The sequence below is a fragment of the Oryx dammah genome, unplaced genomic scaffold (assembly GCF_014754425.2).
Source record: "Oryx dammah isolate SB20612 unplaced genomic scaffold, SCBI_Odam_1.1 HiC_scaffold_15, whole genome shotgun sequence".
NCBI classification, from domain to species: Eukaryota; Metazoa; Chordata; class Mammalia; order Artiodactyla; family Bovidae; genus Oryx; species Oryx dammah.
In genome coordinates, this window is record NW_024070199.1 from 11,100,340 (window position 1) to 11,112,899 (window position 12,560).

The 12,560-nt window shown below is 40.9% G+C and overlaps 1 protein-coding gene across 16 annotated transcripts in view; it reads left to right on the forward strand.

The window, feature by feature from the left end:
* The window catches only part of DLG2 (discs large MAGUK scaffold protein 2), a 2,338,778-nt gene that overhangs the window by 1,863,263 nt on the left and 462,955 nt on the right, over positions 1 to 12,560 (forward strand). For all 16 annotated transcript variants that reach the window (XM_040255566.1, XM_040255568.1, XM_040255582.1 and 13 more), the window contains one exon: positions 5,105 to 5,173. In XM_040255566.1, coding sequence (XP_040111500.1) covers positions 5,105 to 5,173 — 69 coding nt within the window. The remainder of the gene's footprint in view (positions 1 to 5,104; positions 5,174 to 12,560) is intronic.

Genomic DNA, 12,560 nt, shown 5'->3' on the forward strand with positions numbered 1-12,560 from the left:
TGATGTACTCTGCATAGATAGCAGGGTGACAGTATACAGCCTTGACATACTCCTTCCCCAATTTGGAACCAGTCCGTTGTTCCACGTCCAGTTCTAACTGTTGCTTCCTGACCTGTGTACAGATTTCTCAGGAGGCAGGTCAGGTGGTCTTGTATTCCCATCTCTTGAAGATTTTTCCACAGTTTGTTGTGATCCACACAGTCAAAGGCTTTAGTGTAGTCAATAAAGCAAAAGTAGATATTTTTCTGGAACTCTCTTGCTTTTTTGATGATCTAATGGATGTTGGAAATTTGATCTCTGGTTCCTCTGCCTTTTCTAAATTCAGCTTGAACATCTGGAAGTTCACGGTTCAGATACTGTTGAAGCCTGGCTTGGAGAATTTTGAGCATTATTTGTTAACATATGGGATGAGTACAATTGTGGGGTAGTTTGAGCATTCTTTGGCATTACCTTTCTTTGGGAATGGAATGAAAACTGACATTTTCCAGTCCTGTGGCCACTGCTGAATTTTCCAGATTTGCTGGCATATTGAGTGCAGCACGTTCACAGCATCATCTTTTAGGACTTGAAATAGTTCAAATGGAATTCCATCTCCTCCACTAGCTTTGTGTGTAGTGATACTTCTTAAGGCCCACTTGACTTCACACTCTGGGATGTCTGGCTCTAGGTGAGTGATCACACCATCATGATTATCTGGGTTGTGAAGCTCTTTTTGTACAGTTCTTCTGTGTATTCTTACCACCTCTTCTGAATATCTTCTGCTTCTGTTAGGTCCATACCATTTCTGTCCTTTATCGAGCCCATCTTTGCATGAAATGGTCCCTTGGTATCTCTAATTTTCTTGAAGAGATCTCTAGTCTTTCCCATTCTATTGTTTTCCTCTATTTCTTTGCATTGATCTCTTAAGAAGGCTTTCTTATCTCTCCTTGTTATTCTTTGGAACCCTGCATTCACATGTGTATATCTTTCCTCTTCTTCTTTATCTTTCACTTCTCTCTTCTCAGCTATTTGTAAGGCCTCCTCAAACAACCATTTTGCCTTTTTGCATTTCTTTTTCTTGGAGATGATTTTGATCACCGCCTCCTGTACAATGTTAGAACCTCTGCCGATAGTTCTTCAAGCACTCTGTCATTCAGATCTAATCCCTTGAATCTATATGTCACTTTCACTGTAAGGGATTTGACTTCGTTCAAATCAAAATGTCTTAGTAAATTCTAAATAAGTAGTAGCTGTTGTCACTGTATAATTGTAAGGGATTTGTTTTAGGTCATATGTGAATGGTCTAGTGGTTTTCCCTACTTTCTTCAATTTAAGTCTGAATTTGGCAATAAGGAGTTCATGATCTGAGCCACAGTCAGTTCCCGGTCTTGTTTTTGCTGAATGTGTAGAGCTTCTCCATCTTCAGCTGGAAAAAATATAATCAGTCTGATTTCAGTATTGACCATCTGGTGACGTCCATGTGTAGAGTCGTCTCTTATGTTGTTGGAAGAGGGTGTTTGCTATTCTAGTGTGTTCCCTTGGCAAAACTCTGTTAGCCTTTGCCATGCTCATTCAGTACTCCAAGACCAAATTTGCCTGTTACTCCAGGTACTCTTGACTTCCTACTTTTGCATTCCAGTTCTGTACGATGGAAAAGACATCCTTTTTTTTTTTGGTGTTAGTTCTAGAAGGTCTTGTAGGTAATCCTAGAAATGTTCAACTTCAGCAGTAGTTTTTGGGGCATAGACTTGGAATACTGTGATGCTGAATGGTTTGCCTTGTAAATGAACTGAGATCATTGTTTTGTTTTTCAGATTGCATCCAAGTACTGCATTTCAGACTCTTTGTTGACTATGAGGGCTACTCCATTTCTTCTAAGGGATTCTTGTCCACAGTAGTGGATGCAGTGGTCATCTGCATTAAATTCACCCACTCTGGTCCATTTTAGTTTGCGGATTCCTAAAATGTCAATGTTCACTCTTGCCTTCTCCTATTTGACCACTTGCAATTTACCTTGATTCATGGACCTAATTCCAGGTTCCTATACAGTATTGTTCTTTACAGCATCAGACTTTCCTTTCACTACCAGACACATCCACAACTGGGCAATGTTTCTGCTTTAGCCCAGCCTCTTAATTCTTTGTGGAGCTCTTTCTCTATTCTTCCCTAGTAGCATATTGGACACCAATCAACCTGGGGGTCTCATTTCCAGTGTCATATCTTTTTACTTTTTCATTATTTTTATGGGGTCCTCAATGCAAGAATACCGAAGTGGTTTGCCACTCCTTTCTCCCAGGGGACCACATTTTGTCTGGCCCTACCCTTCAGCCACAGTAAGTTCGATTTAGGTTCCTTTCATTTCTGCTTGTATTTCTATTGCCTCAGGAGACTGGCCTTAGGAAACATTGCTGCAATTTATGTCAGAGAATGTTTTGTCTGATTTCTGAGAGTTTTATAGATCCAGTCTTATTTTAGGTCTTTAATCTGTTTGGGGTTTATTTTTATATATGATATCAGAGGATGCTCTGAATTTTCTTTACATGTAGCTATCCAGTTTACCCAGAACCACTTATTGAAGAGACTCTATGTTTGTGTTCTTCCCTCCTTTGTTGTAGATTAATTTTGACCACAAACCATAAGCCATGGGTTTATTTCTGGGCTTTCTATTCTGTTCCATTGATCCATATGTCTGTTTTTGTTCAATATTGTACTGTTTTTCCTACTGTAGCTTTGTAGTATTGTCTGAGGTCTAGGAAAGTTGGGCATCCAGCTTTTTTCTTTTTCCTCAGGATCACTTTGGCAATTCTAGGTCTTTTGTGATTCCATATAAATTTTAGGGTATTCTGATAAGGATCACATTAAATCTACAGTTTGCTATGGGTGGTTTGGCCATTTTAACAATGTGAATTTCTTTGAATCATCTTCAGTTTACTTTATCAGCACTTTTTAGTTTTCAGCATGTAAGTCTCATCTCCTTGGTCAGGTTCATTCCTAAGTATTTTTTTGATGCAATTTTAAAAGGGATTCTTTTTTTAACTTTACCTTTCTGGTATTTATTCTTAGTAGAAAGAAGTGCAACTGATTTCTGTATATTAACTGTATATCCTGCGACTTGACTGAATTCATTGATGAGCTCTATTAGTTTTTGGTGGCACCTTATTTTCTCTATATAGTATCATTATCTGCATATAATGACATTATATTTATGGGGTCTGCATAGTTTTCCCTTCCAATTTGGATAACTTTTCTTTCTTTCTCCTCATCTGATTGTTGTGGCTGATTTCTATTAATTTTATAATGTTATTTTTACATTTTAATTTTATCAAAGTTAGGGTATACTCACAAATCTATAACTTGTGGCATTGAATTTATAGCTAACTGAAATCTAAATAGTTATGCTTATTTAGTATGAAACATCTTAAAGTAGACACTCTACTAAATCATATTGGTTTATTTAATAAACAGTTTTTTGTAGCTTTTACCATGTAACAGGCACTGTTCTAAAAACTATGTTTATTGAATCCTTATATCTACCCTATGAGGAACATACTATTACAGAGAACTTTAAGCAGCTCAGTCAAGGTCACAGTAGTCTGTATGACAGAGCTGGGATTTGAACTCAGGCAGTCTGGCTACATGGTCTGGCTCTTGAATGCTGCGCTTCCTTTCAGTTAGTCAGTCAAAACACATTTAGTGCCATAATCGTTGCTCAGCACTATGAGGGAGTCAGGAAACAAAGGACACAAGCCTTAACTTCAAGGAAACCACTCTCTAGATTTTAGCTGCTGTCACACATTCTGCTCCCTCAACCTCAGATAAATATTACCCATGTCACAGTTAAATTCTCATCAGAGAGAGATACCTCTTCTCACCCATGAGGATGAAAGTTTTGAATAAAAATCTGCAACCTGTATAGCTTGGTTCTCTGTGACAGGGGCAGTGTATTCAGAGTATGTGCTGAGAAGTCTTAGAATAGTATGAAGATCCCTCATCTTCTACAAATATTTTACTCGAGTTTCACTCTACATATATATATTTACATGAAAGTATATACACCTTCATACACTATATGTATAATGTATACGTAACTAATGTTACAAATAATTTTTAAATACTACAAACTAAAATTACAGCTTGAAAGACATTTTATCATATACTTTAACACAAAGGAAACTCACAGTGCATTCCTTTCTGCTCTTAGATTGTAAACTGTGCACCTCTATATCTAAATGAAGAGTATTCTTAGATAGTAAGGCAAAAATCTTTAAAACCCAAAAGTTGTTACCATTTGGAAAGTGATATGATAGTTATGAAGAAAGGCACTAGTATCAGTCTAGTTGCCATTTCAAGCACAGGTATTTACCACGTGACTTTGAGCAAGTTTCTAAGCTGCCCTCTACTTTAATTTCCTCATCTGTCGAATGGGACAGTACATACCTCACAGAGTTGTAAGAAATAAAGGATGTAAAAAATATACTTAGAAGAGTAACTCAGGCAATAGGTGCTCAATAAATGTTAGATACGATAATATCTACTGCAACTACTTATCGATAAAATCAGTCTTACCTTATTATTGTGAAACCAAAGTAAATTTGAAATTACATTAAATTCTAACATCAACACACAACTGAAAATCCCATTTTTCAAGCCTTTATGTTCATTCAATAGCTGAATTATTTTTATTATTGCAAATTTAAATTAATAAATTTGTACTAATTAAATACTACTCCAATTTTCAAATTGCTCTGTTTAAAGTTTTGTTAGGAAAAAAATGTGCATTTTTTAGAAATATATCATATTGCATCACAACGAAATGTGTTTTCATGTTCTACATTGTCTTATTCCAAGGGGAAAATAATTACCTCTTCCAAATATGTTTCTTTTCACAGTTACCCTTCATTTAAAGCTTGCTTTTTGAACAAAATAGGTTGACATCAAATATTAACCCCTTACCTGGTAGAGTGTTTTATTTTGGTGGATGATTCTATTTATCAGCGAAGAACAGTTGTTTAATCTCTCCTGTGTTTCTAAGATTGATTCTTCTTTTGACCATAGGCCTGATTAGAATGTACAAAGATATGTTAAATGAATGACCTGTGTTTGTTTTGTCTTTCTTTTCTTGCAGTCATTCCCAACACAGCACTGCAACCCGCCAACCTTCAGTGACTCTCCAACGGGCCATCTCCCTGGAAGGGTAAGAGAAGAATAACATAGAGTCTTCTTTTAAACCAAACTATGCACCCTCATCACTTTGAGCATAAATTCCTCTTTTTTTCCTTCCCCCACACTTCCTCCCTCCCCACTTTGCTCCCATTTTTTCCTTTCTGTTAGCAAATATCTCTAATGCTTTTGTTATATGCCAATCCCTGAGCAAAGTACTACAATAAGTCAACTGAGAACCCTTGTTTTCCTTCAGAGGAATCATTACCTATTAAGAGTGACAGAAATATAGCTAGCTGCCTGTATATGGTATAAGCATCACACAGGACATACATATGAGGGATTAAGGAAGGATCCAGAAAAGATATTTGGCTGAGAATGGGTAACAAAGAGGGAAGGGGAAATAAGTTAGGATGGTTTCAGAGAAGACCTAACTCTCAAGCTAAGAACGGAAGCATCTGTGGATATTTGCCTAACAGACATTTAAAGGAAGGGCACTCACTGCAGGAGAAAATGCATATGAAAACCCATGAACACTGGTGAGGTGAAGTGATTGAGTTCTGGCACAGGGTGTGCGGGGCGGAAGGTAGGAGTGGCAATGCTGGCTGGCCCGCTTTACATACAGAGGACTTAGTGCTTTGCATTTCTAAATTCCCACATCAGACAGAAGCTAAAGGGGCTAAGAAAAAGGGGCTAATATTTCCCTTCACTTGCTTTATAATCATGACTGGTTTAATTGAGAACCTTTAACTGGTTACTATATAAAAATGAAATCATTTTATTTTTCCAATCTCTGTTACCATCTATGCTTTGTTCAATCCTATTTCCCAGTGACAAGTAGGCTTTCTTAATGGCATTTTAGTTCAAACCTCTAACTTCATTAGTTCTCTCCATTTTCATTAGTTCTCTCCATTTTGAAATCTCGTGTTTTAGTCGAACCTCTGTCTCTCTTACCAACATAATTAAGACTTGGGGTCCACCAAAGTGCTCTGGAGTTGACAGAGGAGTCATCTGCTCTCTTTCATACCACCCTCTAGACCTTCCTTTCTCTTAGATTACTGCTCTGGTAGTTACGAGGTTCAAAAAATGGAAAAACAGTATTTCTTATAAGTATCATACGCTCATTCACTTTGCTGTACAGTAGAAACTAACAACATTGTAAAATAACTATACTGCAATAAAAAAAATTTCTTAATAATATGTCATTTAATGTATACCCCTCTGTCTCAAAAAAAAAAATTTATATAACTGTGTCTTGACTGCTAATGGGTACTTCAGCTCTCAGCTTTCTGAGATGCTACCCTCATTTGGCGCAAATAAAATTTTCCAAGTCTTTTTTAAAATATGAGAAATAGCATTTTCTTACTGTTCTGCTGTGGGTATCTCCTTTCTGTTAGTGATCACTGGTGATCTAGCCTGGATGGGTGGAGAACCAAACACGCACCAATGCAAAGAAAACTGAGCAAACCCCGCCCCACCCCCCCCATAAGACATGGTCCCCTAGGCCCTCAGTTACCTTCAGACTCCCTGGAAGCAGCATGCTGTAGTCTTCTGGCACATTCACCAGTTTGCCCAAGCAGTGTCAGTCCCTCCTCAAAGCACCTAGCCACCCTTTCCCATCTGTCCTCAGCAGCTGCAAAGGTGAGGCTTGCAGACATGAGCAGCATCCATCTTTTCTACCCATCAGCTGGAACTTACCTTGGGTTAGTCCTTGCCGGCTTTCTCCTTGCCCAACTTTCTCTTCTCCACGTCAGCAAAGTCCATAAGTGGACATAGACTTGGGAGGGAGATGTTGACCTTCCTTCCTGGAAAAACAAATTTTAGAGACAATTTTTTATGGGGCGCCCTTTCTTGCCTCTAGCTAGCAAAAAATCCACTGAATCTCCCCAAACCCATAGGAACATGAGTGAAAGAAATGTGGCTTCAATAAGACCAACTGCCCTCCCTTCGAAAAGATACCTCCTCCTTCTCCTAATCCTCTGCCTCTATTTTTGATGGTAAACAACATCAAACCGTTCTACCTCCTCTATTAAAAAAGAAGAAAAAACTGAGATAGGAGGGGTGAGGGGTCACAATAGCGTGATAGGAGCATGTGGAGTTCACCTCTCTGCACAAGTACATCGGGAATGGGACAGTTCTCACAGAGCACGTCCTGAACACTAGCAGAGAACCACAGACACGTAAAAGGATAAGAAAACCCCCATGCAACCAGGAAGGACAAAATAAAGCAGAGAGGAAAGGGGAAGGGACCTGCACCCCTGTGGGGGAGCTGAAGGAGCGGTTCCTGGGCCTGGGGACCCCACCTTCCCGACGGGGAGATCAGCTTGGACAGAGGGGAGCGCAGCAACCAGGCAGAACAGAGTAAACCTGCATGGACGGTCTGTCACCGCCCCGCGCCTCCCAGCCTGAGGTTCGTGTGTGCTGGTGTGGATGGAGGCTGGGTGCTGGAACCCGGGGTTTGGCGTGTGGGCACAGGGAGGGGACTGCAGTCAGCTGCAAAGAGACAGCCTGAAGGGAGGAAGGGATGGGCCTAAGGGGCTCCACAGCTGCGCATGTTTGTGGAAGAAGTCTGGGCCGCCATTGCCACCCCCTTTCCCCACGCGCCCACCCCCACCTCCTTGGCGCTCAGAGGGGCTCCGGCCTGAGCAGGCTGGAGTACCCCGCCTGTCACCCACTCCTGCATCCCCGCAGGCAAGTGTGAGCCGCCCCTAGTCCCGCCTCCCGTCCCAGCCCCACCCCCATGTGTGCTCCAGGACAACCTCAAGCGCAGACCCTGGCGGAAGGCCCACATGCAGGGTGGAGCTGAAACCACAGCTGAGCCCCAGGGCCTGTGCAACTAAGAAGGGAGGGCTGAGGTCTCTCCTCATGGCTGTGGGGACCTTGGATCTATGCCCATCCACCTCCCCAGCACCAGCCCCCTGGCTTGGTAAACTCAGCCCCTGCCGAACACCTGAGCTCCCACCACTGAGAGGAGTCTAGCTTTAGCAACTGTGGGCTTTGTGGGCACACACATGTAAAGACTGGGCCAGGCCACAGTCTGAGCTGCCTCCATAGCTCCCAGGGCAGTCCTGCACAGTCACGGCAGTCCTGGGACCTGACTTCAGTGCATCTAAGCTGGTAGCCTGGTGAATACAATGCCTGAGGGAAGCCAGTCGCCGCCATTCCTATGGTTAAGGCAGGGCTGGGAGCAGGTCCAGCAGCGGCGTAGTGTATGAGCCCGCAGAGTGGGTGAAAAGTGACACCCCAGAGCACACGCATGGGTGAACCACTCTAGAGGAGGAAAGCTCAGCGACTTCTCTCCCAGCGGCTGTGCTCCGATCCCACCTGCCTCACACCGCAAATCAGAAACTCAGCTCAGAAACAGATCTCGGGGCCCCTGCTCCAACCACCAGGGAGCAGACCCTGTGTCTGCCAGGGCAGAGACAACCTCAGAGCAGGGGAAGGCCCCACTCGGTATCCAGTGCAGGCCCAGATCACCTCACCATCAGCCATACCTTCTATCAAGGTAAATAACACCCAGCATACACAGAGGAAAGAGGTGGCAGACATCTATATTAAAACAGCCCTACCGGCAAAAATGGCTCAGATAGTAAAGAATCTGTCTGCAATGCAGGAGACCCAGGTTTGAGCCCTGAGTTGGGAAGATCCCCTGGAGAAGAAAATGGCAACCCACTCCAGTATTCTTGCCTGGAGAATCCCATGGACAGAGGAGCCTGGCGGGTTACACAGTCCATGGGGTCTCAAGAGTCAGACACCACTGAGTGACTTAACACTTTGACTTCACCAGCAAAACATATTAAGCCCACACAAGCCACACAGGGACATTCCCGCATAAAAACAGCACTCCAAGACAGCCTGAGGGTCAGGCATTGGGAGGAAGAACCCCCAGAGCATTTGCTTTGACAGTAGGCAGGTCCTGAGTGTAGGCGCACCACAGGGCTGAGAGAAGTAGAGACTCTTGGAGGGCACACACCAGGTTTCACATGTACCGGGACCCAGCACAAGCAATACCTCCATAGGAATACAAATAAACTCAAAGTGGTTTAAAGGCCTAAATGGAAGACCGGATACTGTAAAACTCCTAGAGGGCAACGTAGGCAGAACACTGACACCAATGGCAGCAATATCTTTTTTGATTCATCCCCTAGAATGATGAAAATGAGAACAAAAATGAGTTAAAAGCTTTTGCACATCAAAGGGAAACCATCAACAAGACAAAAAGTCCACAAAAAGGGAGAAAACATTTGCAAATGATGTGACCAAGGGATTAATCTCCAAAATATATAAACAGCTCATGCATCTCAATATCAACCAACAACCCATCAAAAAAGGGAGAGAAAATCTACCGATCAATAGACATTTCTTCAAATAAAATGTACAGAGAGCCAAAATGCCCATGAAAAAAATGCTCAACATCACTCATTATTAGAGAAATGCACACATCAACACTACAATGAGGTATCACCTCACACCAGTCAGAATGGCCATCATCAAAAAATCCACCAACAGTAAATGCTGGAAGGAGTATGGAGAAAAGGGAACTCTCCTACACGTTCTGTGGGAAGGTAAATTGATACAACCATTATGGAGAACAGTATGGAGGGTCCTTAAAAAACCAACTATAGAACTACCATATGATCCAGCAATCCCATGGCTGGGCATACATCCAGAGAAAACCATAATTTGAAAAGACACATGCACCTCAGTCTACACGGCAGCACTATTTACAATAGCTGAGAGATGAATGGGTAAAGAAGATGTGGTCACATGGAACACACACACACATATCATGGAATATAACTCAGCCATAAAAAAGAATGAAATAATGCCATTTGCCACAAAATGGATAGACCTAGAGATGATCATAAGTGAAGTAAGTCAGAGGAATACAAGTATCATATAATATCGCTTATATATGGAATCTAGTAAAAAAAAATATACAAATGAACTTATTTACAAAGCAGAAACTGACTCACAGATCTAGAAATCAAATTTATGTTTACCACAAGGGAAACATTGGAGGAAGTAATAAATTAGCAGATTGGGATTAACATGTACATACTGCTGCTGCTGCTGCTGCTAGGTCGCGTCAGTCGTGTCCGACCCTGTGTGACCCCATAGACGGCAGCCCAGCAGGCTCCCCCGTCCCTGGGATTCTCCAGGCAAGAACACTGGAGTGGGTTGCCATTTCCTTCTCCAGTGCATGAAAGTGGAAAGTGAAAGTGAAGTCGCTCAGTCGTGTCCGACTCTCAGCGACCCCATGGACCGCAGCCCACCAGGCTCCTCTGTCCATGGGATTTTCCAGGCAAGAGTACTGGAGTGGGGTGCCATTGCCTTCTCCAACATGTACATACTACTACATATTAAATAGATAACTAAACTGTATAGCACAGGGAAGTCCACCCAATATTCTGTAATAACCTATATGGGAAGAGAATCTGAAAAAGAATATATACATAACTGTTTCACTTTACACCTAAAACTAACACAACATGGTAAATTAACTATACTCCAATAAATTAAAAAAAAAAAAAAACAGAGATAGTAGTGGTTCACTAAATAGAAACTTAGCTCTGAAAGAACCAAGTAACTTTTTTCAATAATAAACTACTATATTCATTGTGACATTTGTTCTATTTCTTTAAAAAAAAAAAGACAGAAGTTCTCAATAAATACTTCATAGCATTTGGTTCTATAATAATATATAAGATGGTCTAGATCATGGATCCTCACCGGACTCTCAGTGTTTAAATCCAGGCTAAGGAATTTACTAGCTATGTGACAGCAAGTTACTTGGTTCCTTTGTGCCTCAGTTTCCTAATATGTAAAACAGAAATACTGATGATATTTCCTTATCGAGTTCTTTTAAGAATTAAAATTACATATATGTTTAATTTTTATATTAGTACTAGCATTACATGTGTATTTGCTATCGTAGTTGTTGCTGTTATTGTTATACATAATGTAAATCAATAAGGCACAAGAGTTTCTAGTCATCTATATCAAATAAGGCTTTATTAAAAGTCAGTCACTGGTATCTTTGCTATATTCTGGAGAGGCATATTTCTATATACATAATAATCATTTGTAGAAGCAATTCAAACCACTCTTTGAGACTGCCTCATTGCTGAGTTAATATATATATTAAAAGTACCTTGATTACCAAGATTATATTTATATGCTTATTAAACAAGGAAAGAACAACCTAAGCTTTTTCTACTTATCAGCTTCTTCTCAGCTCCAAAAGAATAATTTAGGACCAGAGTAAGAAATGCTCTTGCATTACTGGTATATATATCTCTCTTAAAAAGGTAAAGGAAAGGGACTTCTTAAACACACGAGAGGAACTAGCCTTTGCAGTCTGTGAGTATTCTCCAATTGGATATGAGAACATCCGTCAGTCAGAACCTGCAGTGCAAGTTTATGCAGGCTTGTGATTGTATCCTCCATACTACTCTCCTTCTAGAAAGTACCATACTTTAGAAAAACACTCCCACAAAACTCAGTTGGTTGTCACATCCTCCTGAGAACTATGATTGGTTTTGAATTCTACAGGTTAACTTGGATATGTGGAAAGGACCAAGGAAAGGCATCCAGAGTTAACAAAGTGATGGGACAGCATTTTATCAAGCAAACACTGACAGGATTAGGATTCTTTGGTTTGAAGAAGAAAGCTTCATCAGATGCTTAATGAGATCATATTCAATATGTGCAATTTATTGGGAGTAAAAGTAGTATAAGTCCATTGTATTTCTTCAAGGGAAAAGAAACTAACATTCATCGAGTGCTTATTAGGTACCAGGCTATCTATCCATCCATCCTTCCAGCCATCTACCTATCTTATCTGATTTTATTTCCATAATAGTCTTATGAAACAGGCATCTTTAAAAAAAAAAAATGATCCTCAGAGACATTAAGTAATTTTCCCAAAGACCCTTGCATAGAATATAGCAAGCCTAGATTTGAAATCTAATTTGGCTTCACTGTACAACTCCATTTCCTATAATGTAGCATGAAAAAGGCTTATTGAGTTGGAAATCAGTGGTCATGCCATTTATAAGCTACATTCAGACTAAGCTGGACATAGTGAAGAATTTCCTAGGATTAAAAAATGATAAAGAAGTAGAACTGACTCTAACCCTAGAAATCTAAGTAGAATGAATAGCCCATCACCTGGTATGGCACTGGAGGCCAAGTACAGGCTAAGGTGTTATTTGTGGTAGAGGCAGAAGTGTTGGGGCTGAGCTTACCACTGGCCTCTACCTCACCCTCCTAGTTCCTTAAACAGACCTCCGTCAGCAGCGCGCAGGGTGGCTATAGTTCAGTTCCACGGTTTAGTCCTCACACACAGAAGCCTTCCTTCAAGCTATGCTGAACAATGGCATTTCCTGCTAGAGCTGTTTCCAAACCTTTTCTTTCTT